Source organism: Ictalurus furcatus, chromosome 1, assembly GCF_023375685.1.
Source record: "Ictalurus furcatus strain D&B chromosome 1, Billie_1.0, whole genome shotgun sequence".
Taxonomy (NCBI): domain Eukaryota; kingdom Metazoa; phylum Chordata; class Actinopteri; order Siluriformes; family Ictaluridae; genus Ictalurus; species Ictalurus furcatus.
Window position 1 is genome coordinate 17,227,673 of NC_071255.1, and position 25,017 is coordinate 17,252,689.

The 25,017-nt window shown below is 36.6% G+C and overlaps 3 protein-coding genes across 6 annotated transcripts in view; 1 reads left to right on the forward strand and 2 right to left on the reverse strand.

Annotated features, from left to right (window-relative positions):
- Positions 1–424: 424 nt before the first annotated feature.
- On the reverse strand, positions 425–7,417 carry tnfrsf1a (tumor necrosis factor receptor superfamily, member 1a). 2 transcript variants are annotated; one of them, XM_053630015.1, is made up of 10 exons: positions 7,238–7,417; positions 6,646–6,748; positions 6,386–6,500; positions 5,939–6,070; positions 5,682–5,831; positions 5,481–5,562; positions 4,176–4,246; positions 3,575–3,738; positions 3,376–3,478; positions 425–3,236 (listed from the first exon to the last, which is right to left on the reverse strand). In XM_053630015.1, exons 2-10 carry the CDS (start codon positions 6,709–6,711, stop codon positions 2,956–2,958), a joined length of 1,164 nt encoding a protein of 387 aa, XP_053485990.1. In that variant the 5' UTR covers positions 6,712–6,748; positions 7,238–7,417; the 3' UTR covers positions 425–2,955. The 2 variants fall into 2 exon arrangements, with proteins under 2 accessions (XP_053485990.1, XP_053485982.1); XM_053630007.1 differs by having other exon boundaries at positions 7,213–7,416.
- Positions 7,418–14,089: 6,672 nt separating this feature from the next.
- cd27 (CD27 molecule) lies at positions 14,090–19,769 on the forward strand. Of its 3 annotated transcripts, XM_053630052.1 has the most exons (7): positions 14,090–14,496; positions 14,770–14,835; positions 15,380–15,506; positions 16,207–16,335; positions 17,358–17,573; positions 17,905–17,945; positions 18,076–19,769. In XM_053630052.1, the coding sequence occupies exons 2-7, from the start codon at positions 14,833–14,835 to the stop codon at positions 18,265–18,267; spliced, it is 708 nt and encodes a 235-aa protein (XP_053486027.1). In that variant the 5' UTR covers positions 14,090–14,496; positions 14,770–14,832; the 3' UTR covers positions 18,268–19,769. The 3 variants fall into 3 exon arrangements, with proteins under 3 accessions (XP_053486027.1, XP_053486031.1, XP_053486036.1); XM_053630056.1 differs by having other exon boundaries at positions 14,090–14,835; positions 17,835–17,945; XM_053630061.1 differs by lacking the exons at positions 14,090–14,496; positions 14,770–14,835 and having other exon boundaries at positions 15,275–15,506.
- A 623-nt stretch (positions 19,770–20,392) lies between these two features.
- The window catches only part of si:dkey-260g12.1 (tumor necrosis factor receptor superfamily member 3), an 8,238-nt gene continuing 3,613 nt past the window's right edge, over positions 20,393–25,017 (reverse strand). Inside the window, exons 7-9 of the mRNA XM_053630050.1 lie at positions 23,495–23,526; positions 23,012–23,168; positions 20,393–21,145 (exon numbers count right to left, since the gene is read on the reverse strand). Of these exons, the coding sequence (XP_053486025.1) occupies positions 20,898–21,145; positions 23,012–23,168; positions 23,495–23,526 (437 nt within the window). The 3' untranslated portion in view covers positions 20,393–20,897. The remainder of the gene's footprint in view (positions 21,146–23,011; positions 23,169–23,494; positions 23,527–25,017) is intronic.

Here is a 25,017-nt window from a genome sequence, read left to right on the forward strand (position 1 = left end):
AAATTAATTAAATGATTTACCGTAGACTTTATGTCAGCTTAAACCAGTCTGGCCATTCTCCTTTGATCTCTCTCATCAACAAGGCATTTTTGGTCGTGGAACTGCTGCTCACTGATATTTTTTTGTTTTTCGCACTATTCTGTATAGTTCTAGAGACAGTTTTGTGTGAAAATCCCAGAAGATCAGCAGTTTCTGAAATACTCAAACCAGCCTGTCTGGCACCAAGAACCACCGTCACTGAGATCACATTTTCCACATTCTGATGTTTTATCTGAGCATGATTTTATGCATAATGGTGCTGCCACATAATTGGTTAGATGGATAATTGCATTAGTGAGCAGGTGCACAGGTGTTCCAAAATCAAATGGGTGGTTATTGTACATGCAGAATACAAGCGTGTTAAAGGATGTTCTGTACGGCAATGTTGTGAATAAGAGCCCTTGGATAAACACAGGGCAGTCTTTATTATTGCAAGGTACGATCCACAAGGGGTCATCCACAACAGCAGAAGGAACAGTTACAAATACAGAACTCTCCAAAAAGTAGAGCATCAAGATGAATTTGATGGATCAACAGGTGAGAGATGAATCACAGCAGTTGAAGTTTATCAGGATCAAGCATCAGCATTTCTCTCCAACACACACTCGATATGACAATATTATGTGCAAACAGGCATGGAATAAAAATATAACAGGAAACAAGACTAAGTGGTTCTTGGTCTAATCAGCATTCAAATTGCATATTCACACATTATATCTGTTTCAGTTAAACCCATACAACATTGCATGCTAACTATCAATGACAGAATGGTAGAAGCAAGCAGGAAAGTATAAAAGTATAAGACCAATTAGAAAAGGGCTAATGTGCCCAATGTGGAATGCTGAGAGACAACATGCCAGTCATTAAACTTAGAAATGAAGAGTAAACACAAGACTCTACACTTTCTGAGCATATAAGTGGTAGTATTTTAAATCAACTTTGTGCTATGCCATGACTGGGAATCCCAAGTAGATCCATTTGACAATTTAGATTAATTACCTCACCTTCACATGTGAAACACTGGCACAGTGAACTGAATACAAGCCGTTAAAGTAAAGACTTGGAAAATAGGCTTGCTACTTTGAAAAGTGTCAGCAGTGATTTAGCCTGTTCTTTCTGGTCCCGTAGTCATGCAGGTCGGGAAGAATGTCAAGTTTACAGGTGATTGTCATATCTGCTGATCTGATGACATGTCATAGTCTGGCCTTGTCTGCATTGGTATAGTAGAGGGAAGCATTGTATTAATTATGGAGGAATAGCACTGGCCTAACATTGCCTGAGCTAGATGTTATGTCTCTGTTGAGTCTCCATGTACAATCCTGGAAGATTATGGTCCCCAGGAATTAAGTAACCAACAATAGGTACTGTTGGGACCTGTATAGTTACAGGGAGTGCAGAGGGGGCTTCTTCTGAGACATAACAAGCAAATGTGTGAAGCCTTTCTTTTACCGTTGCCAGATAGGAGATATGACATCCCAGAAATATTTTTGAAATAACTGAATATGGGGAAAAGGGGAAAAACGTTTGTCTCATAATAATAACAACATACAATATAAAAAATAAATAAATACAAATGTATTTCTGTTCAGCACCGTGAAGACAAAAATATATACATTTAAAGTGGTTGGCCATAGTACTGACCAGGATAAACAGTTACTGAAGATGAATGAATGAACTGTCTGAGACCATGGCAATCGCAGAATTGCTTAAAGGCCATTAATTGGTGTTTAGTATAAACCTCTTATAATAAAATGTAATAAAATATAAAAGGTTTCTAACTTTGAGAATAGCCCCTGCCCCACTTTATGTTAGTGCTGAAATATCTTTCACATGAAAACAAATTAAAGTTTACAAAGCAGCACAAGCTGCATTTTAAACCAAAATTGTGAACCCTGCCACATTTGATTACATTTGCCAAAGCATGACAATTGATCTTTTGTCAATCTATTTCTTTATGTGTGAATTTTGTAATCAAAGCAGTAGCTGAAAGAGAAACAAACTGATTTCTTAATGCAGAAGTTGTGCCCTTGAAAACAGACCTAACATAGCTAATAATAGAACTGAAAAGAAAACATATAAAGCCTAAACAACCTAAAGCTATTCTTAGGAATTCATTTGTTGACAAAACAAAATATAATTTTAAATGCAAGCGTAGTCATAAAAATAAAGGAAATGATTAACACAAATTGTATAAAACCAGGTATTAGAAAATAGCTGTGGTTACTGGGTGTGGTTACTTTTTCATGTTCCTAAGCATAATGAAAGAAATGAACATACTGTTACCACAGTTACATTAACGCACACGTGCTAACAAGAGGTTCCATCTGACACCTTAAAGTTATCTTTTGTTTGTCCCCCTATGAAAACCATAAAGGTTTAAAATAGTGTAGAACTGTTAAACAGAGGGTTTCCCTTTCAGAAAACGTTCTATGTGGAACCCCTTTAGATATCTAGAACCATTAAGAATACAAAGACCACTTGAGGGGCTTAATGTCACCTAACAACATATATGCAAAATGCCCATATACATTTAGTGTGGTTCTGTACTCTGCAGAGTTGCTCAGATAAGAATATTAAAATGAATTAAAATAGGGAATGGTTTCTGTTTCTTTTAAATATGTCCAATTTGTAATGCACTATTGATTACACTGTCATAAACAAATATTTTGCTAAACTGAGCAGCCCATAAGAGGTTTACAGCATCCACATTAAAACATTAACATTATCTCACCTTAGCAACTCTGCAGTACAACCATAATGCTATTTAAAAAGACTACAAGAGTCTGTGCATCACTGCTATAATAGTTTGCACACAATAGACTGAAATTTCTGAGAATTTCTTAATTACAGTGTATCCATACTTGATATAATTATAAGGTAAGTATGTGGTTTTGTGCATGTGCTACATGTGAGAGTTCAGGCATACTTGTCCTCTATGCTTTCTGCACAAGCAGTCAAATTCATATCCTTCAGTCTGTCCACACATTCCTGAAATAGTGAGTGTGGCAGGATGCTTTTCCCTCCTCTAGTGCCACTGTCAACCCAAACCATCAGCATCTGGTACTGGGCATCAGCAAACGCTCGGTTATCTCTCTCTGCCCTGCCAATGTCCTGCTCAGAGACGTTCAGACGACGCACCAGCTCCTTAAAGCGAGTGACCGGGACAATTTCCAGCACTAAGTAAACAAACTCATGAGCTACAATGAGGAGAAATTGAATAAGAAAGAGAGGCAAAGTGTGAGTGTAATTTAAAAAAAAAACACACAGAAGCTACAAAAATGTTAACTAATGTTAATCATACTGCAGGCAGGAAATAACACACAAACACACACATACTTTTGATCTCTCTGGGAATGCAATCAGGAAGCACAGGGTCTGGCTGAACTGGTAACAGCCTGCTTACAACATCTTTGCTTTGTACGCATTTATGTGTTTCTTTCTGTGGGCACCAAAAATAAAACAGATCATATGCATCAATATCACAATAGGCAACATTACAATCCCACAAGCATTTACACTACACTACCTTACTTACCTCTTGCTTCTCTGGGTCATGTGACTCGGATGACTGACTGTACTGATTTTGCTTCCGCTTCTTCCAGTGTTTAACTCCTTTATACAAGCTAACTATGCAAGGCAAACCAATTACCAAACACAGACACACCCACACAAGAACGACGATTGTCTGTAAAGGATAACCTAGAAATGAAATCATAACCATATTAGTGACATTTAAAAAAAAAAAAGTTAATTATAAAAGATAATTACTCTGTAATATTCAGACACAAGTCATCTTAGGGGAGATACAGCTTTATCATCAATTCAAATAATGACTCAGCAGGTAAGGCATTAAGCACGTTTCGTGACAGGTTGAATTTTCTAGGGAAGTTCCCTGATTATTCATTTTCGTTTGAAATCCGAATTGCCTTTAAGACTCTGAGTCATGGTCTGCTTTGAATTAACACAATAAATTGAAACATTTCCCATGTATATCGCTGAGTTAATAGCATGATTTTATACTATATTGTAAGTACACATTACAAAATAAGATTAGAATTTCACCCTTCCCCTCTCTAATACACACATATACACTTCAGCATTTGAGAAGAGACCAGGTCAAGTGTTCAGTATCAGACCTGATGTAGGATGGCTAGGGGGCGTAGTCTTGACACCATGTGTGCACAGGTCACTACACTTAGAACTGCAGCTGGAAAAGAGCACCAAATATTTTTCAGAACCAGTACTCATGCTATACATCACTGTCATTTTATCTTTTCTACAGTTTTTGGTTCTTTAGCTTTCCTATCTGATGCTTCAGCACTATAATTTGATTGAAATGTAAATCACAGCATGGCATAATGGTGAAAACCATAATGATAATGTAATACAGATGCCAAAATTGACAAACAAACTGGTCTGTCTGCTCAGTTAAAGTTCAATTAAAGTCTTAGGACAGAAACAAATCTAGAAAATGTGTTTTAATCACATTTCCCACTGTTAGGACACATTTCACTGTTCCCATATTGTTATTATTCATACACCCATGAAAGAAGTAGATACATCTCAGAGATACATAGAGCATTAATGTTGACATAACACTCCTTACTACCTTTAACTGCCAAAGCTGCTCTCATTTTTTTATGTAAATTCTCACACTGTAAATCTGAGCTTTCCATAAAATTTATAGCGTGCAAAAGATAATTACAGGCTTGACAAAACATTTTACATTTTGCGTTTTACAAGCTGAAAATCTTAATTTACTGCAATTCTGATATGACAATACAATACGTTTTAAAATATGCTAGTAGAGTTTAGTCTACAACGATTAAATCTGTATAGACATACATACAACATACATTAGTCTCCTGTTCATATCTGGGCATATTCTACTTTTACTGGAATTAACAATACAGTGAATGGTTTGAATTGACATTAGGTAAAGCTATATGTTTTGAAACTCAAACAAATACACTACCTCCATTCACTGTTCCCTCCAAACACCCAAAATACATGCCTAGGCTAGAACACCTAAATTACTTTTTGAACTGAAGTCAAAAGGATTGTGATTGTGGTTGGAATTGGTGGTCCACATCATTTGTTTTATTCATATTTACATGAGTTTGAGGCACTACATAGACCAGATTTGTTGTTGTTTTTTTTCTCTGACAGCTGCCAGAATATTTCACAAATATACATATTTTTAAAAAAGTGTTCTGAGTTAATAATCACTGACTCCTTTAATTAGTAATGTTAATATAGTATGAATATGCATTTGCATGCCTGGAAATAAACCCTGCAGCTGTTCCAACACAAAATGAGCATTTGTGGCTTCAAGATTCAGTTGATCCTGAAGACTGCGGAGCAATCACATATGCTTAATAGTATTACTACATTACTACATGATCAATCCAAATGCCTTATAGTACAATAATAATACTTACTTTGTGCATTGTGCACAGATTCTTTTAGCCACACGATAATGGTTATATTTGCATTCACACTCTGTGTTCATCTGCCCATTACCTGATTAAAACATAGGATTATCATTCCAACTGATTACAATAAATGGCAGCCATCAAATATTATACACTTTAAGAGAGAGAGAGAGAGAGAGAGAGAGAGAGAGAGAGGGGAAAACTTACATGATCTGATCTCCATTTCACCAGTTCCACACTTTCGACAGGGTACGCATGACATTGTAATATCATCTAATACTTCTTGGTAGAATCCTTGCATACAGCCACATTTTCTATCTTGCGTATGTGTGCATCGTGATAGCTCAATTTCATTAGCTGTCAGAATAGAGTAAGAAAAAAAGGAATAAAAAGTTAGAGTCCCCTTTTTTTAAAGCATGGCTGAACAAACAGAACAATAAAGATATGGATGAAAATGCAATTACACGCTGGGTCGCATGTACGGCATGAGAAGCAGTTTTGGAAATGGTTCATGTTGTCTTGATATGATTCGGGGCTGCATTTCACACACCCTGACCTCAGGCCCGGTCCTGGGCACTTCTGTGTTAGTTTAAATCCTGTAAAGAGAGAAATAGGTGTGATAAATTCATTTAAATAGGATATAGTCATTGTGAGAAATTACACCAATGTCAAATTTTCTGAATGCATCACAGCTTTCATCATTAACAAACGAACAAAGTACTGTGACTTGTATCATGTATAATGAAAGTATCTTCAAGCATCGTACAGTAGTATGTTTCTTGGTCACATTTACCTTGTAAGTTAAAGCAATTTCGTATGTATTTTTTTTCTTCTCATTACGATAAGACCTGAGCCCATCCTACTGACAAACCACAGTGAAGACATTTACAGACATTTGGGGCTTGTGTTACCTGGTGGACATTTATCACAGCAGAATTCACCATGCAGGTACTCGTTCTCTAAACATGACCCCGTGTTGTTAAAGTTCTTGTGCCCTTCTGTAGCATCACACTGCCTTAAAACAGTCTGGTGTAAACAAAGCAAGAGATGAGTTATGAACACCACCGGTGTTGCATGAATGACAGAAATGTGTTTGAAAAGAATCTTTAAACGACACAAAAACAATATGTTCTTCACCATGCCTTAGTGTCAGTGTTAAGGCACTTCTTACCAGCAGAAACAAAATGCATGGCGCACATATCTTTTTCCATTTCCCCGTGTGGTGCCTGCTTTCCATTTTGGAATTTGGTACTTAGTTTCACTCCATTACAACTCTGAGCAGAAGAAACAACAAGAAGAGGAAACTGTCATAAAAAAAACACCTCGTTATCAATCGATTAAAACGAACTGTTCGTGATTTCACTTAAAACAAATGTATTCGTATATGGAAATGGCAGCAGTGACAAACTGATCAAAGTCGAGGCAACTTCCTTTTTCTCCTGAAGGCCTATGAGACTGAACAGTTTCGAGGAAATGGGACATTACAGTAGCTCTATCAATATGCGTCTCTTCAAAGAAAAGAAAGAGAAAAAAAGCTGATTTAACCAACTGTCACAAACCCCGCTAGTATCTATATTTTTTCTGGCTACATCTATGTCTCTGACGTTATAACCAAGTCGCGAATAATATAAAATCTCGTCTGTTTTTTTCCACTTTTTTACTTTCTATATCACTCCGCCGCCCACGGTTAGTGATACTGATCTAGAAGTTTCCGTCGCTGCGGCTGAGTCCAACTTACAGAACACAGAAGACTTCAGGTTCACCTGCTTTCAGCCGGATCCCACAACACAAAACGCTCTGCCGTGGTCATGGGTTTTGGAGATTGGCAATTGTTAATGTAAAAAGAAACAAAGAAAGAAAAAAACGACGTAGACTCGAGTCAGTCCATTTCTTCGGCGGAGAAACAGGAAGGCTGGCTTTACCGAGAAACTGCGTCACGTGCACGCGCCTCTCCTCTCAGGCTCCACTTTCTGCTTCTACTGTGAGGATTCAACCAATGAGCACAGTGAAATATGAGCCACTTACTTCTCCTAAAGTATGTCTTAATACTGGAGTAGTGTTCTCGAGTGGTTTTTCTCTTTTTTTTGGAGGATTGTGCAACTCCACACTTCATAAAACACTGGTTTTTAATGATAAAAACATTTCAGTGGAGAATGACTCAAGGGAGCAGATTGAGGGGGAAAAAAAGACTGATTAAACTTTCTTACTTGCTTAACGTTTTAAACAACTAAAAAAAAGTACAATTCTTGATGCTGTACAGCTGAACATTTCAACATGTGACAGGCAAATGTTATTGCATCATAAAATGCAAGCGTCTACCATGGTCCGTTATGCAAATGCAGGCCATGAAACGCTGACTACGTTTACATGGACAGCAGTAATCTAATTATTGACCTTATTCTGAATAAGACAATATTGTGATTAAGGTGTTTACATGAGTTGCTTTTCTAATATTCCTCTCATGTTCAGGTTTTACATGTTATAGAACATAGATCGATTAACGGCACACGTCATTACGTTCCCACGCCACGCCATCCGACGTTCCCTCCAGAATTTCACGTATCATCATACAGTTGGTCTTTGTTATGGTACCATATACAGTTTTGGGTGTTTTCTTTTTAATTTTACGAAACTTCAAGTTCAGTTAATTATTTGTCATGCTATATGTGCAAACAGACGACTGCTTGAAGCCAGGGGCTGCATCCGAAACCACATACTTACTGTACCTACTATATAGTAACTGAAGTACATGTACTTCACCTACTATATACATGTATTTCTCCTACTATATAGTAGATGCAGCCGTGCTCTCTTGTTTGCCTTCAAACGGTTGAGCGCTGCCATGTGTGTACGTGTCCTGTCGCAAAATGCGGTGAAAACTCTCACACGATGTTAATAGTGTGATAAAGGTGTGTACATATCTGTAATGCACTTCCAAAATGTGACTAAAATAGGAATACTCCACATGTCTTAATTCGATTTGTGTTTACTTCGAGTATGATTTTAATCGGATTAAGGTAAAAAAAAAATTGCTGTTTACATGGTAGTTTCTTAATCAGAGTATTGTCTTAATCGGGTTAATATTGGATTATTGTTGTCCATGCAAACGTACTGACTGGAAAGTGTGGAGTCATGCCAGTTTGCTTATTTAAAGAATCTGGATGACGGTAAAAGTTCAAGGCATTTCTGTGTCTTTTTGGCAGGTGCACAGTGTGCAATTTTTAGTAGTCCTTTGCAACTGTTGCTTGTCAGAGTGTATGAACATGATCCCTGCTGTAAGACATGTCACACTGTTGTCATTAATGTTAGACTGTATGACCGTCAAGACACGAAAAATGGACGCACGCAAGAAGACTCGTATGGAGTAGGAGAAGCCACACTATAGGACTGTGCATAAAATCTTCTGACACTGCCAGAATTTAATCGGAGGAAAAATTTTATCACAACAGCCATTAATTGGCTGTCGGGGAACATGTCAAACTAGCGATCAAAGACTACAGAGTTTGGCCTAGGCTTATAGAAATCTTTTAGGATCCTCAAAATTTGTCCCATACAAGCAAATCGTGGCCAAAATCGTACAGTGTAAACCCGGCTTAAGTTCAAATTACACGCTTCTTTGCACAAATTCTTGCACCATATATTTGCTCAGATCAGATGTATCCCTTAATACATCTGTCCCCTAAAACAAACACATGCGCACATTTTCTTGGGGAAATTGTTTTCCCACACTAGTTGGTTTGGTCCTTCTACAACCCCAATTCCGAAAAAAGTTGTGACAGTATGGAAAATGCAAAAAAAAAAGAGTCATTTGAAAATTCAATTCACCCTGTACTATATTGAAAACACATTACTTGATGTTTTACTTTGTGAACTTCATTTATTTTTGAACATATACACTTATTTCAAATCTGATGACTGCAACACAATCCAAAAAAGTTGGGACAGTTGACTGTTTACTACTGTGTAACATCACCTTTTCTTTTAATAACACTTATTAAGAGTTTGGGCGCTGAAGACACCAGTTAGTTAAATTTAGCAAGCGGAATTTCCCCCATTCATCCATTATGCATTTCTTCAGCTGTGCAACTGTACGGGGCCTTCATTTCCTTATTTTGCACTTCATAATGCACCACACATTCTCAATCAGAGACAAGTCAGGACTGCAGACAGGCCATACTAGCACCCGCACTCCCTACTTATGCAACCATGCGCTTGTAATCCGTGCAGAATGTGGTTTGGTGTTGTCCTGCTCTGGATGGCAGCATATGTTGCTCCAAAATGTGTGCATATTTTTCTGTATTAATGATGCCCTCACAGATGTGCAAGTTACCCATACCATGGGCACTGACACACCCCCATTCTATGACAGACGCTGGCTTTTGGACCTGACACTGATAATAGCTTGGACGTTCTTTGGCTTTTTCCTCTTTGGCCTGGAGAGGAAAAGGATCAGATCAGATCAATTACCCAAAATAAAGTGAGTTTATACACTAAAGAATTGGTGAGGATTTGGCATACACTGTTTTTTGTTTATTTGTTTGTATGTTTGTTTTCATTCCAGGGAACGAGAACAGAAAAAATGGTATCAGTTAAAGTGCATGCATGACTACCTATGAAAGCAGAACTAAACGGGTGTGCCAGAATAAACCCACCCTGGAACATGTCCTGCCACTCCACTGTCAACAAACCTCTGTGTATGTGTCACATATGTATCTGATCTAAGACCACATTTGAAAGTGGCTCAGGTGTAATTGGAAAAGATTGGACTTTTTGTGTCCACATATTCCTGAAAAAATCAGATTAAGGCAGAAAATCAGATTTGTGTCACTTCAACCTGGTAATGTGTATGTAGCATGTTCGTAGTTTAATGACTTCTTTGTATAACTGTCATTAATTCATTTATTCATTCACCTTTAGAAATCACTTTATACGGGTCAGGGTTGCGGTGGATCTGGACCCTATCCCGGGACCAATGGGCAAGAGGTGGGAATGCACTCTGGATGAAACATCAGTCTTTCGTAAGGTGTATTGCACACAAATCCACACACTCAGTCACATGAGGGACAATTGAGAGAATCCAGTTTACGCACAGGCATGGTTTTTGGAGGAAACTGGAGATCCCAGAGGAAGCCAAGACAGAGAGAGAGAGAAAATGCACAAAAATTCCAACATGGAGTAACTCAATCTCAGGCTCAAATCAGAGACCCTGGAGCTGTAACTCAGCAATGCTACCTTCTGCACCACTAAGCTGTGCTGGAACTGTTATGCCAAACAATTATTATTTAATAATAAAAAGCAAGTATCAGGTTATTTTAATGTGCATTCATAATGTTGTCAGATAGCACCAGAGTGAACTGGGCAATGGTTGAATTCCACTTCTTTATTGTGCAATGACAAACATCAATGACAAACTGATAAATTTAGGCCCTGTTTACACCTGTTTAAAACAGCATTTTAAAATGAAAACGATCCTCGTCCACACTGGCGGTTCCGCTGTGTTTCAGAAACGATCTCCGTCCACACTACACAACCGTCACATGACCATTTATGCACACTGGGCATGCGCATACAAGTGTAAACAGGAAGTTGGTTGTTAGTCCAAACCGGCGGTCCATGTAGGGCTTACGCTTGAAATGAGATTTGTTGCCGATTGCTCTAATCATAGCTTGCCTTTTGCACATGTAGGCAGCTGCAGTATTATAAAATACAGAATTTAACCGCAGAATGGCTGCTAAGAATGACAACAAAGCCAGCAAAGCTTGTGGTTCAGTCTCTGTTGTTGTGTATACGATCAAGGTAGCGTTATGGTCATATGGTAGGGGCTTGACGAATCACGGAAGGATACGCAGTGATCCAGAAGAGCCAATCAGGGGCGAATGTGGGCGAAGCCATGCCTTCGTCTTCAAATGTCTTCGTTTTGGTCTGTTTACTCTGAAGCGAGTACAGAATTTTCAAATTAAAAACGGGGTCTTCGGCGTTTCCAAAAGTCTCTGTTTTCGAGGGTTGAAAACGCCGTAGTAGTGTAGACGACAGGAGTAACTGTAGGAAAAGTCATGCATTTTAAAACGAAAACGCACAAGTGTAAACAGGGCCTTACTGTGAATGCTTTTCCCACTCTGTTCCTGTGTTAACACCTTTTCCTCTTTGTTCCTCTGTAAGCCTTCCCAACCAGGTACAGACAGATAAAGCTCCGCACCATATGTGCATTCCTTTGTCTCCCCGAATACCATTTCTATGCATTTACATACCTTCCCAAATAACATACTATGGCTTCCTGAATACCATATATGGAGTTGTTTCTCTCTTACTTTGATGTGCTTCCTGTTAAATGCAAATATGCCCTTCTACCTAGTTAACCCATTGTCGCTGTTGTGTGTCAAGCATGATATATGCGCTGCCTTTCTTTGAATAAACAGGAGATCTTGCCGTTTGAATCTGTGTCTGTGTGTCATTTGGCAACTCTACCAAGGCCTTGGTGTGGGAAGTGTGTAGCGGGGCGAGGGCGCCGTCTTTTTGTATACTTTCTCTCTTCTTAAGAATCGTAACCCAAAGAGTCACAAATCCTAACAGTTACTAACTTTGGATTACATACTGTAACAGTAACAGTTTGGATACACTAGATTAAATGTAAGCTTTTCATGATCTTAAATACAATATATAATTATGGTTTGTCCAAATGTGATGATGGTGGCATGCAGCTTGCAATATGCTAAACTAATAATAACCACTCATTTGTTTCTTTTCATAATTCTGTATGATATTTTACAGCTGTTTTATAGCTGCTCCTTCTGTGTATATGAGCTCATAGGTATATGATGAAACAACTTTCTGAACAAAAAAAAGGTCACATCCTGACAAATTTTTCCACTTCCTGTCTGTTCTCTGTGACTGTGCCAAGTAGTGGGTTAGAGCAAAAAAAAAGATAGGTGTAGTTTGTAGTGTGTGTGTGTATAGTGGAACACAGTCTGTTCTTTGCTGTACAGAACTCAATCATTACTGGAGCGAGTGGATTTTTCTGTATTGTACATACATTATGTGAGTGGGTAGTCATTTTGAATTTGTGTTTGATGATAAGTTAGGCAGAATATTTGTAATTTAATGTTTTAGGTTTTTTAAATAAAAAAAAACTTAGTAGTCACCTCACAGCTCCAGGGTCCCCAGTTTGATCCTGAATTCAGCTTACCGTCTGTGTGGAGTTTTGCATGTTCTCCCCATGTCTCCTCTGGGTTCTCTGGTTTCTTCCCAAATTAAAATGTTTAATTGACAACAAAAACTCATTAAATATTGTGTTATACTTTGCCACTTATCTAACACCTATTGTGCTATGACTGAAAGAATACTGTTCTATGTGTATGCACATATTTTGTCACACACTGGCTTAAACACAATGAACTACACACTCCAGAATGTTGTTCACAACTGACTGTACATAGTTATTTTGCCGTTTGCCAGTTATTTTTTTATCTACCAGGTATCACAAATTGTTTTACATCATGCGTAACTATAGATGTGGATGGGGTGAGGTCATGGATTGCCAGCAGCCAAAGGCATGCATTTAAAGGCTACAAGTACAGGAGTTTATATTAAATAATATTTTAAACAGGTTGAGTACAAATAAATATTTCTAATATCCATGCAAGTGGAACAAGATTTCAAACTGCTACTTTAGTTTAGATTCATAGCATATTAGAGGCTAATGAGGTATTCTCATGCGTCATATACGTTTGAAAATAAAAGTCAGATTGCTTTTGAACTATACATGAATGCAATTTATTTCTCAAAATCTGTTATGTAGGCATGGGGTCTAAAAGGTGTTTAACTGTTAAATGTTCTTGTTCAAATGAGGAACTCTTCTCTAATGCTTTCTATTGTAATGTTAATTTTATTATGCATTATCTTCCCATATGGGCTGTGATTCCAAAGGAAGGCAATTCTGCTATGTTTTATATATTTGCACTGATTGTTTTTACATTGATAAAATGAGATTTGTACATGACGAGAAGATAATTGAAAACATGAGGCAAAAGAATTTTACCTTGTATATCTGATTACTGATAGCTTTATATGCTCTACTTTAAGCTACTGAACACACTGTGTTGTTCAAAAATGAAAAGTGCAAATGTTAAAGTTCTAAACAATTGAAAATTGCCCAGAAGCGAACAACCTTCACATAGCAGTAATCAGAGGCATCAATACCCCCACCAGTCTTACACCTTCCATCCAAACCTCCTTCCGAAGCCCTTTTATCCAGTAATACTGTAGTGTAAGGATGTACACATGGTCGAGGCATATTAAACACTTAACATTCTAAATATTTCAACATGGGAAAAAAGCTTAATCCGAATTAATGCACCAAAACATGACTAAGCAACTGTGTGTGGGGGAGGAGTTTTTATACCTTGGTGAAGCTCAAATGTCCACACAAGGATATGAATATCTGACTGTTTTTGACCTTGTGGAGACACTTGGCTGGTCCTCATGAAGAAAATTGCTTTGTTCCTTTTTTTGTTGTTGTTTTGATTTTCTTTTATAAAAACTGCAACTTTTATTTTTTAAAAAAAATAAAAGAACAAAAAGGTTTCCTTTTGGTTACGGAGGTTAAGATTAGAGTTAAAGACAGGTGTGGGCATAGCATTAATTAGTGGCTGTAATAATTATGTCTTATGACAAGTCCTCACAAGGTGTGTGTGTGTGTGAGAGAGAAAGAGAGAGAGATAGAGAGAGATAGAGAGAATGAGAGAAAGAATGAGAGAAAATAAGAAAGCTGATTCAGTCTAGCTTTGGTTCAGATATGATGTAATTTGTCACAGAGACCGTAATTGGGGGGGGTCTTTTTCACACTTTGTGGCGTGAATTCTGCGAACTACAAACAGGCAACCCTCAAAGAGCCTGCGATAATGCTGTGTTCTAAGTTTACTATGCAGTGAGAAAAGAACAGAAGAGTGAAACATACACCTCATGTGACTCTCAGGCGGCAGCAGATCTGACATCAATGGACTGAGCAGCTTACAGTATGTAGAAGGTCATGACCCACAAAATTACTTAAAAAGAGAGAGAGAGAGAGAGAGAGAGAGAGAGAGAGAGAGAGAGAGAGAGAGAGAATTTAATTTAAGGGGGTGATTGTTTTGGAATCATAAAGATAAAACTGTCAAAAATAAATGTTGGTGGAAATAGTGAAGGAGGAAAGCAGGTTAAAAGGCTGTTGCATTTACACTGGTGGTCTCAGGTCTGTTGGGTTTTTATATGAGTCATGTCTTGACATTTATGACAAGGATTAACAGGCAGCTTCTTACAGCTTCAAGTTCAGAAGCTTCTGGGGGTCCTACTTGCTCATATCTCACTCATCTTTTACTCTCTGATGGTAAGGTACTGCATTGACTAGTTTATTACCGAACTACAATAGGAGGTTTATTACTATATTTCTACTAGATATATTTACTACTATATGTGCTGTAACTATATGTACTGTAACTGTATGTGCTGTAACTGTATTTGTTTCTTTAATTCAAGTTAAAATGAGCAAAGTTATCTTGGAAAACATCTATATCTCTAAATATCCTCCCTTTTAAATAGATATGTTTTAATGTGTTGGTCGTCTAGATCAGATTGTTGGATACATTTGCTTTGTCTTTATATATTTCTCTTTTTGTGATAAATACAGTTTTAGTTTAAGACAAGCTCAAATGTACAGTATTAATACTAGATCTTAAGTTCCAGCATCTTTGGGCTTATATAGTTTTTGAATCAGTTAACTATTTAAAACCAACTTTAGTATAGAATTATATGACTTGTAATAGTACATATGGATGATATTTAGATTTTTGTCACATATTTACATAAAATGTTTCATTTAAATTGATTGTTTCTTGTTCATGTACCCATACCTGTGATTTTCATTCAACCAGATGCTGATCTTGTGGTGTTTCCTTCTTTTGACACACTTCCTCTGCCATGTGCATCCACAGGAGTGTGACACTAAGTGGCAATATAAAGACGATAATAATGTACGATGCTGCAAGAAATGTGAATCAGGTAAAACAAAAACAGACTGTTTCACATGAAATAGATAAGAAGGGATGTCAGTAGTCTTTTTTTATTCTATACAGTTAGTTCAGATCTTTTTCTGTCGAAGTTACATGTTAGTAATTAGGATGATGATTATATCTAATAAGCAGATGATCTATCTAATCTGTAATGACATCTCTGATGTTTGCAACATTTGTACTCGACTTATGACAGCATCATAGAGTAAAGAGAAATGAATTGCATTTTAAAAATGCAAATAATAAGAACCTGGAATTAGTTATAGACGTAAAAACGCAAATATATTTCCAGTAAAGACATCTTTAAAAATAAACATTATATTTACAGATGATGATAATAGAGAAATGTTAATATTTGGACTGATTACTAATATATTTTTTATTAATATTATATAAATAGTAAATTAACAACATGTAACTAATCACCAAAATAGTACATTCAGCAAGTAATAAGTAATGTCTCATACATTTTGAATTCAGTCTTAAATGTTCGTTGTCTATGACACAAGGCATTCTTGAAAATGATGACTTGGTCTGCTAACTGTAACTGCCATACTTACTGATACATACCTTTATTGACACATCATTACTAATATGTCACACTAGCAACATCAGAATCTGCGGTTGTCTGACGTAACCTGTTACAATCATCTGAATTATGAAGGCATGACCTTTGTCTGGATGTGTAGGTCAACACATGGTGAAGAGATGTACGAAATCTTCTGAGACGTCATGTACAAAGTGTCGTCGTGACTTATACATGGATGAATACAATAAGGAACTAGAATGCAAAAGGTGCTCTCAATGCACCAAAGAACGTAAGTCTCTATGAGATTTATCATTATGGCATGCATGAATAAGTGGGTGTGGTGTCCTGTGATGTACTAGCATCCCATTCAGTGTGTATTCCAGCCAGTGTATATCAGTTACAGGAGAAGAGTGGTTCAGTGGCATATTGGTGCTTCATGTCAGCAATAGAGCAAAAGACTTGTCATTTCTCTGAAATATCAAATTAATCATATGAAAAGTCTGAAATGCTTCAATACTGAAATGACAGGAACATGAAGAGAGGGATTTCCCCTAATTCAGTTGGGTGGGTTTCTTCTGGTAGTAATGGGGGGGTCTCAGGCTCAGACTGAAAACATTGAGTCATATAGGCATAAAGATCATTGACTTAAAATCAAACAAACTATTTCAGCTAACAGTTTTTGGACAAACAGCTTAGCTGAAGCGAAATAGACAGTCCTGTCAGTTTAATATGGCATGACTAAACAAAAATGTTTACATTAGTTAAAAATGCTTTATAATAGTTTATTAGTAATGTGTGTGTGTGTGTGTGTGTGTGTGTGTGTGTGTGTGTGTGTGTGTGTGTGTGGCATGTAGTATCAAATATCAAAGTTTAAAAAAGAATCAAATATTTTATAAGCTCTAGCTGTACTTATAGATTGATTTTCCTCTCTGTTTAAAGGAATAAATATTCATAAAAGTTCTACAATTTTCACTTATACACCTCTGGTCTGTAAATTATGATCCACAGGCATCATAGGTGACACACTACAGAAACAGTCTAACAGTTTTCTGTCAGTTCAGCCTAATGAGCATATATCATGTAAATAGTTTTTAATTCAGCCTGAGCTCTGTACGTCTGGGCATTCTGCATTTCAGAAATATTATCAATCTGCTTTAGGCTAGGTTTTTTTGTTCTCCCAAAGCAACAGCTAGTTACTACCTTGGATTAAAGCAAATGTCTAGACATTTTTTGGATTTGTAGTCTACTTTATTAGTGATCTTTGGAGTAAGGTCAGTTACTAATGTGTGCTATATGCTGCTTTGACTGTAGACATGGTGTATAAGAAGAACTGCTCTAGTATCTCTGATGCAGTGTGTGACTGTGAGAGTGGATATAAATGCAACGGTAAACCCTGCACAGACTGTGTGAAAATCCCAACTACGACAACAACAACAACAACAACGGCACCACCATCAACACCAACAACAACAACAACAACCTCAAAAGTAATTACTAATGTCATAAAAGAAACAACAGCCTCCCAAGGTGAGCATCACTTACAGTAAACACATCTATGTGATAGGTATTCTTACTCACAAGACCTATAAATACACACAGAGTTAAGCCCATCAGCATGCACATTACATATACTGGCTTTCAGTTGCCAGCACAATGTCCATAGCAGCTTTCTTATCATATACCTGTATATAGACAAAAACATATCAAAGTTTACGATGTTGACTTATTCTTTCTCTCTTTCTCTCTTTCTCTTTCTTCTCCCACTCACTGTTGTTTGATCTCTCACAGACACTGTGTGGATCACTCTGAGTCTGTGTTGTGTGTGCATTCTGCTTACCTGTTTCATTCTCATCAGCAGACACACACCTCCATGTGGATGGATCATGTTGGCTTCAGCTGGTCAGTAACACTCACCTTTAATTCAAATGACACAATATTTAAAACTTTTCATAATAAGAAAAAAGATGTTATTTTACTTGGTTGTTTGCATTGTTTGCATTATTTTAGCAACTGCCTAATTGATTTCTAGGTTCTTTTGGGGGATCCAAGAAAACTTCAGCCGAATCTAGTCAGTGCACAGAGGATGAGGAAGTGCCGATGCCAGTCCAGGAGGTGTGTGGACATAAGGAGTGGGAAGAAGAAGTCTGAGAGAGACAGAGGGAAGCGGCGAGACCGAGGCAGGAAAAGGCACATAAGAGTGTGGATTGACTATGAACTGTAACATGAAGAGATGTGAAGTGAAGTGAAATGGCTCATGAAGAGAGGAGCAACAGACACACTCATCCTGCACCTAAACTAATGGGATACTGAGAGAGAAAGGAAAGGAACAACACCACTTATGTCCACTGTATAGCACAATTCAACTACTTAATGCGCCAATGAAACAGGGCCATAGTTCTAAATCAATATCACATTTTAAAAAAGGAGGTGGAAAAAGGAGTTCGGGTTACTGTTTGTGTGGATTCTCCTCATGTCCATTTGTCTTTCCTCAATTTTCTCAATTCTCCTCCAACCTCCCAAAAAAATGAATGCAATGAACTGGAGTACCATCTAGGGTGTATTCCTGCCTCACTCCCAGTGTTCCCACAATAGGTTCTGGATTTACGGTTATTGAAGATGAACAAATTTTTTTTTAAATAGCTGTATTCATTTGTTTGTGCTAATGGATTGCTTTCAAAAAATGCAATCATATAAACAAAGGTGAAAAGCTCAGACTTTGTTTTCCTTTTTATTTTTTTTGGAAGGCATACTGTCTATAGTTTGTATGATTTTTATGGTTTATTATTGTTTATATAGATAGTTGATTCACTAGATCATAGATTCACTAGATATATGTGTGATTGTTAGTAGTTGGCCCAAGCAAAGGAAGTTGAGTACAATCTTGGTAGGCAAATTAAACACCTTGTGGCCATCTTTAAAATAGCAAAAAATGTATTTAGGGGCCAAGCAAATTGTAGGCATAATATTGTAGTTGTATGTTGTTCTTTTGTTTTTTTTAATCTCTGTGTATTTCAGTATTCAAAAGTTGCACATGAATGAAGGACTAGGACCTAATGGACTCCAAGAAATTTTGTCTAAATTTACCTCTAAGGGGTGCTATATTTCACAAATTAGTAAAACTGCTCATAACCTCAACTTTAACATCAAATCATGATTCTTCTTTCTATTGATTGCCTTGGCGGTGTCGAACGTTCTTGATGTAACAAACAGGAAGTATTTCTGTTTGATGGGCTAATTTGAGGGATTTTTTGTCTACCATTTTTGTAGAATCATCACAAACTTTTGGTCCATCCATAAAGTACAACAAATTTGACAGAAGGTCACCAAACTGGAAGTGAGTCCATTACTCAGGAACGCTTTCATGTATTGACAACAAACATAGCACATGTGTTTAGCAATATGATCGAATGTTAGCAAACAAACTTAATTAATTAGTTAATTTGCAACTTGGCAGGGCTACTGAAAACAGGAAGTGAAGCAATATCTCAGCAATGGCTTAACATATTAAATTTATTATATTTCCTTGTACTAAGAAACTGCTGCCCTAGAAAGGTAAAAAGGTTGAACTATTTAAAATAAATATGAAACCACTATTTAAAATAATAAAGGATTGTTTTTTAGTAATAGAATCCATGATGCTCTCAATATACACCAGTTCAGAAAATTTATACAAAAGTGTTCAGTAGTTTAGTAGTAGCCAAATCATTGTCAATTAGGTTTTCTAGAATGTTACCCATTGTAAAATTGCACAATAAAAACTGTAACGCTATTATCCCTGGTCCCTGCTAACTAGCTGTGTAGAGATGCCGTGTGTACGTGTACTATACTATATTGTTTGATTCCGAGCACCACAAGTTATCCATATTTTATACTGAGAATTTTGTTTGTGGGGTTTTTGTTTGTTTGATTGTTTGTTTGTTTTTGGGGAAAATGCTAAAATTATAAATGCAATCTAAATTGTGCATTTCAAAATTTGTACTTTGTATAAATTGTGTAAATCTATTTCTGTTTCATTGCTACTGTGTGAAATGAAAAATAGCATCTTGATTTCTTCTTATGAATGCATATAATATTGCATACAGTACTTAGAGCAGCTGATGTGTAATAATGAAGAATGCTTAAGTTTAATAAAATATGGAGGGAATAAAAGGCTTACCGAAGTCATTTTTGTGGTGAATCTGTGAAGCCAGTGTCTGAGGTTTTAGCAGTTTCTATATGTGGTCCATGAGTTCAGGTGCTTATAAAGCATAGGTGACAGATATTGGTCTTGCCTTTGGTTTTAAGTAAAAACCTTCAGTTCCCATGTAAAAAATAAATAAATAAATAAATAATAAAAAACAAGGAGGAACGGCATAAAATTAAAATTTATGGCACAATTGTATTTCTTTAATTATACAGATTTACAGAGGTTTACAGAAAAAAATAACGTATAATAACTTAGGATAAAAAAAATCATGTGCAAATTCTTTCTAATTTTGAATGCAGTCCCTAAATCCATATATTTCTAATAAGCTGAAACACTTAAAAACTGACATTAAGTATATATATATGCATTGCATCCAGATGTTTTTATCCAGGCCTTTTGGAGATTTCCATTCATCTTCATTGACGTCCCACCACATACGCACACACAGCTAAGCATGCTTTCATAGTCAAATCCACACATGAGCCAGGTCAAGATATCCAGGTTAGAGTTAGATGGTATAGTAATTTTTTCCACAAAAGAGCTCACATCTCAACCAGGAAGAAGACTCAGGCTTCAGGCAAACCAAAACCCAGGGCTCACAAGTTGTGAGGCGCCATAAACAATCATCGCACAGCAAACCAAAAGGACTAAAGATTATATATCCATCACAGTCCTTCTTCTTTTGACATGTGACACTCCTTCCCTTGCTCCTGAGAGGGGAAAGAGATGAAACTGATGTCTCTGTTCTTTTCTTCCTTGGATAGAGGGATTGTAGGAGAAGGAGGACTGTGCATCTCATTATTGTTTAAAGGCTGCTCTCGGTGATCCTCTTCATCCTTGTCTCCTCCATTCAGTCCAAATTGGTTCAGCAAACTGACAAACACTGTACCTGCACCATATATGTGGAGAGGACCTGAAAGAGGCAGATTGTACATATAGTCTAAAAAGGCTCAACTTTCATAATGATCAATGTATTTTTCCTCAAGAATTAGCTCAATAAATTGATTTTAGAATGTGTAAACACTCAATATTCTCTCCAAAAATTCAACATTCTCTCCAAACGTCCAAAATTATATCCAAGTGTCCATTATTCTCTCCAACCAAATAGCAGTCTCTGTATTTTCGACTTATATTCCGAGTCCTTATTAAACATAAAGGCACATTATAAGATCTTTCTTTAATGCACACTACATGACTGATTAGTATATAGTTCATGACTGAAAATGTGGTTGAAGGTGTTACCTTTGTGTTTAACACTAGAATGAATAACATAACCATAAACAATTAAAGGTGTATTTTAACCAATATAGGATTTACTTTATCGCTGAAATTTGATGGATGAAAAAGAGGAAATAAATCTTGATTTAGATCCTTGTCTATTACAACTTTGTTTATTATCTTGGCATAACATATATTCTCATTGTACATTACAGTTCCATCCAAAAGTATTGGAATGTCAAGGCCAGTTCTATTGTTTTTGCTATACACTGAAGACATTTCGGTTTGAGATCAAAAGATGAATATGATAAATCAGAATTTCAGCTTTCGTTTCCTGATATTTACATCTAGGTGTGTTAAAAAACTTAGAACATGGCACCTTTGGTGTGAACTCACCAAATGTTCAAGTGTTCAAAAATATTGGAACATTTGACTGACGGGTGTTTCTTGTAACCCAGGTGTACCCTTTTTAATTGATTGTTTACACAATATTAATAGCCCTGAATGTCTACTCTTCATTTGAGCCCTGGGCTTCACCTGTGAAGACTGCATTTGTTGTTAAAAAGGATAAACCCACATGAAGACAAGAGAGCTGTGGGAGAGCTTTTTTATGGGAGAAAAGCAAACGCATTTTGAAGCTGAAAAGAGGGAAAATTAATCCAAGCCATAGCACAAGCATTGGGAATAGCCAATACAACAATTTGGAATGTCTTGAAAAAGGAAGAAACCACTGATGTACTAACAACCAGACATGGAACAGGTCAGCTCATGGAAATCAATAACAGGTGATGACAGAAACATTGAGAGAGCTGTGAAGAAAACCCAAAAACAAAAGTCAATGACATCACCAACAACCTCCACTGGGCAGGAGTGAAGATATCACAATCTACTGTTCGAAGAAGACTTCAAGAGCAGAAATATAGAGGCTATACCACAAGATGAAGCCACTCATGAGCAGTAAGCTGTGGAAAGCCAGATTGGAATTTACAAAGAAATACAAAGATGAGCCACAAAAGTTCTGGAACTAAGATCAATGTCTACTAAAGTGATGGAAAGGCCAAAGTGGGGAGAAAAAAAGAGTCTGCTCATGATCCAAAACATACTGTACAGGCTCATCAATAAAGCACAGTGGTGGTAGTGTCATAGCTTGGGCTTGCATGAATACTTCTGGAATGGGCTCACTAAGGTTTATTGATGATGTAACTCATGATGGTAGCAGCAGAATTATTTCAGAAGTCTACAAAAACATTGTCTGCTAATTTACAGAGAAATGCATCCAATCTAATTGGGAGGAACTTCATCATGCAGCAAGACAATGACCCAAAACACACTGCCAACTCAACAAAGGTCAAAATCAAATGTTCATTAGCTTAACCCATCTAGATGTAAATATGAGGAAATTAAAGCTGGAATTCTGATCTGTCATCTCATATTCATCTTTTGATCTCAAACCCAAATATCTTCTGAATAAAAAAAGAATGTGTATGCATTTAACCATGTAAAATATCTTTGGGGCACTTGTCTGAATTGTAAAAGATTCAAGATGGTGCAAATAACCTACCTAGATTTCCAGAAGCTGGTAGAGGCTGCTGTCTGCTGTCTGGCTGAGGAGTGGGAAAGTCTGTGTTAGTAGTGCTAGGTGTTTGTGTGTGTATCTCCTGGGCATGGAGCTGTTTGATCGGCTTGTTTATTTCAGAAGATATGGCTTTACTGTCCTCCTGTAACCATTAATGGAAGAATCACACAAATGAACACCAACATATTGATGCATAAATTATCAGTATTCATTAGAGGAAATATATATATATATATATATATATATATATATATATATATATATATATATATATATATATATATATATACATATATATACACATATACATATATATATATATATATATATATATATATATATATATATATATATATATATAACAAAATACAATTTCTTCTAATGAATATTGACAATAAAATTTGGTACATTCTGAATTTGTTGCATATAATGTTCCTTTACATATGTCCATAAAATAGGAGTTCATACCTTTTGCTTTCGTACTGAGCATTGCTTTAAACCTGGTGGAAGAAAGAATAATGATAATGCAGATAATGCTGATAATAATAATAATAATAATAATAATAATAATAATAATAATAATAATAATAACAACAACAACAACAACAACAATAATAACAAAAACAACAACAATAATAATAACAACAACAACAACAATAATAATAATTATTATTATTATTATAATAATGCACATGACAATCAGTAGGGTACATGTGTGTACGCATTTGTTGAAGCATAACTAATTTGACCTATACTGGTAGCTGTAATGATTGTATTTAACTCATGGGCATAGGAGCCATTATACATGTCACTCTCACATTTAAAAATCTAGGTTTTGTCCCCCCTATTTTTTCCTAATTTCAAATTTTATAATAAACTCAGGGGTCAGAGTCGAGTAGCTAGGTCTAGGGCTCAAGTTTAGGTCCTGTTGTCAAGCTTGACAAGAGCAAAGTATCTGTCACTGCAAGGTAACAACCAAAACCTGGTATGGATTTTCAGAGAGGTGGAGATGACTTGAATATTCTGTGACCATCCATGGGGAAAAAAAAAAACCTTGTGTCATGAGGTGAGGGCGGTCACGACACAGCATTCATACACTCTTGAGCACACTAACGTATAGATGAAAGATTTACCACTTTGTATTTGAGGTAGGATATCATAGATCTTTCAGCCCATGAAATTGCTGATTGTTTGCTGGTTTTGATCGACAGTTTTGTTGTCAAAATAATTATTTAGCATATGAAACTGTCAAATATGCATAAGTTTGCAAGCGAGCTAGGACACAAATTGTGTGTATGTGCCATTACTATGTGTCCATAAACGATGTAATGGTAACATTAGGCAAAATGTTCACAGGGAGATGAGCATCCTACAATATTTTAAGAGGAAGAGGACAGAGGAGGATGAATAGCAGGTCATAGGATTAGAAAAGACTGAGGAGGACGAGCATGTAAGTTGTATGGATAGCTACCAGTTAGCCAGCTAGTTCAGGTCACACTGTGTTGGATGTTTGGGACGGGGGTGCCATCGTATGAGGACTCCCACTGTTGCTGAGATGGAGCTATGTGTTGGAGCTACGAGTTGGAGACTGTGTGTTTTCATTTTCTGTCGTGATTCTGGAAAAGGTCCTTTATTAAATAAAGTATATTATGCAGCTTATGGTATGTAATAGTTTTTGTTTTAGTTATATTATAGTCCATCTCTCTGACTGTGCACCCGAGTCTTTCTAATCTCCCCTCCGCAGTCTGAGTATCTTCAATCTTCTGTCACTGAAATACCCTCTTACAACCACACTAATTAGTACATTCTGTTCCCAAAACTCATTAGAAATGAGCATTTAAGTGCTTTATTTAAAAAAATATATTTTTTTAATTTCAGTGATTTAACTTGTGTTAAATGTTAATATAATAGGCTTTTATGGCACTCTGTTTGCATGCACGTGACATAATTAGAATACCTATAATGCAGTTATCTTCATTTAGCCAAGCATT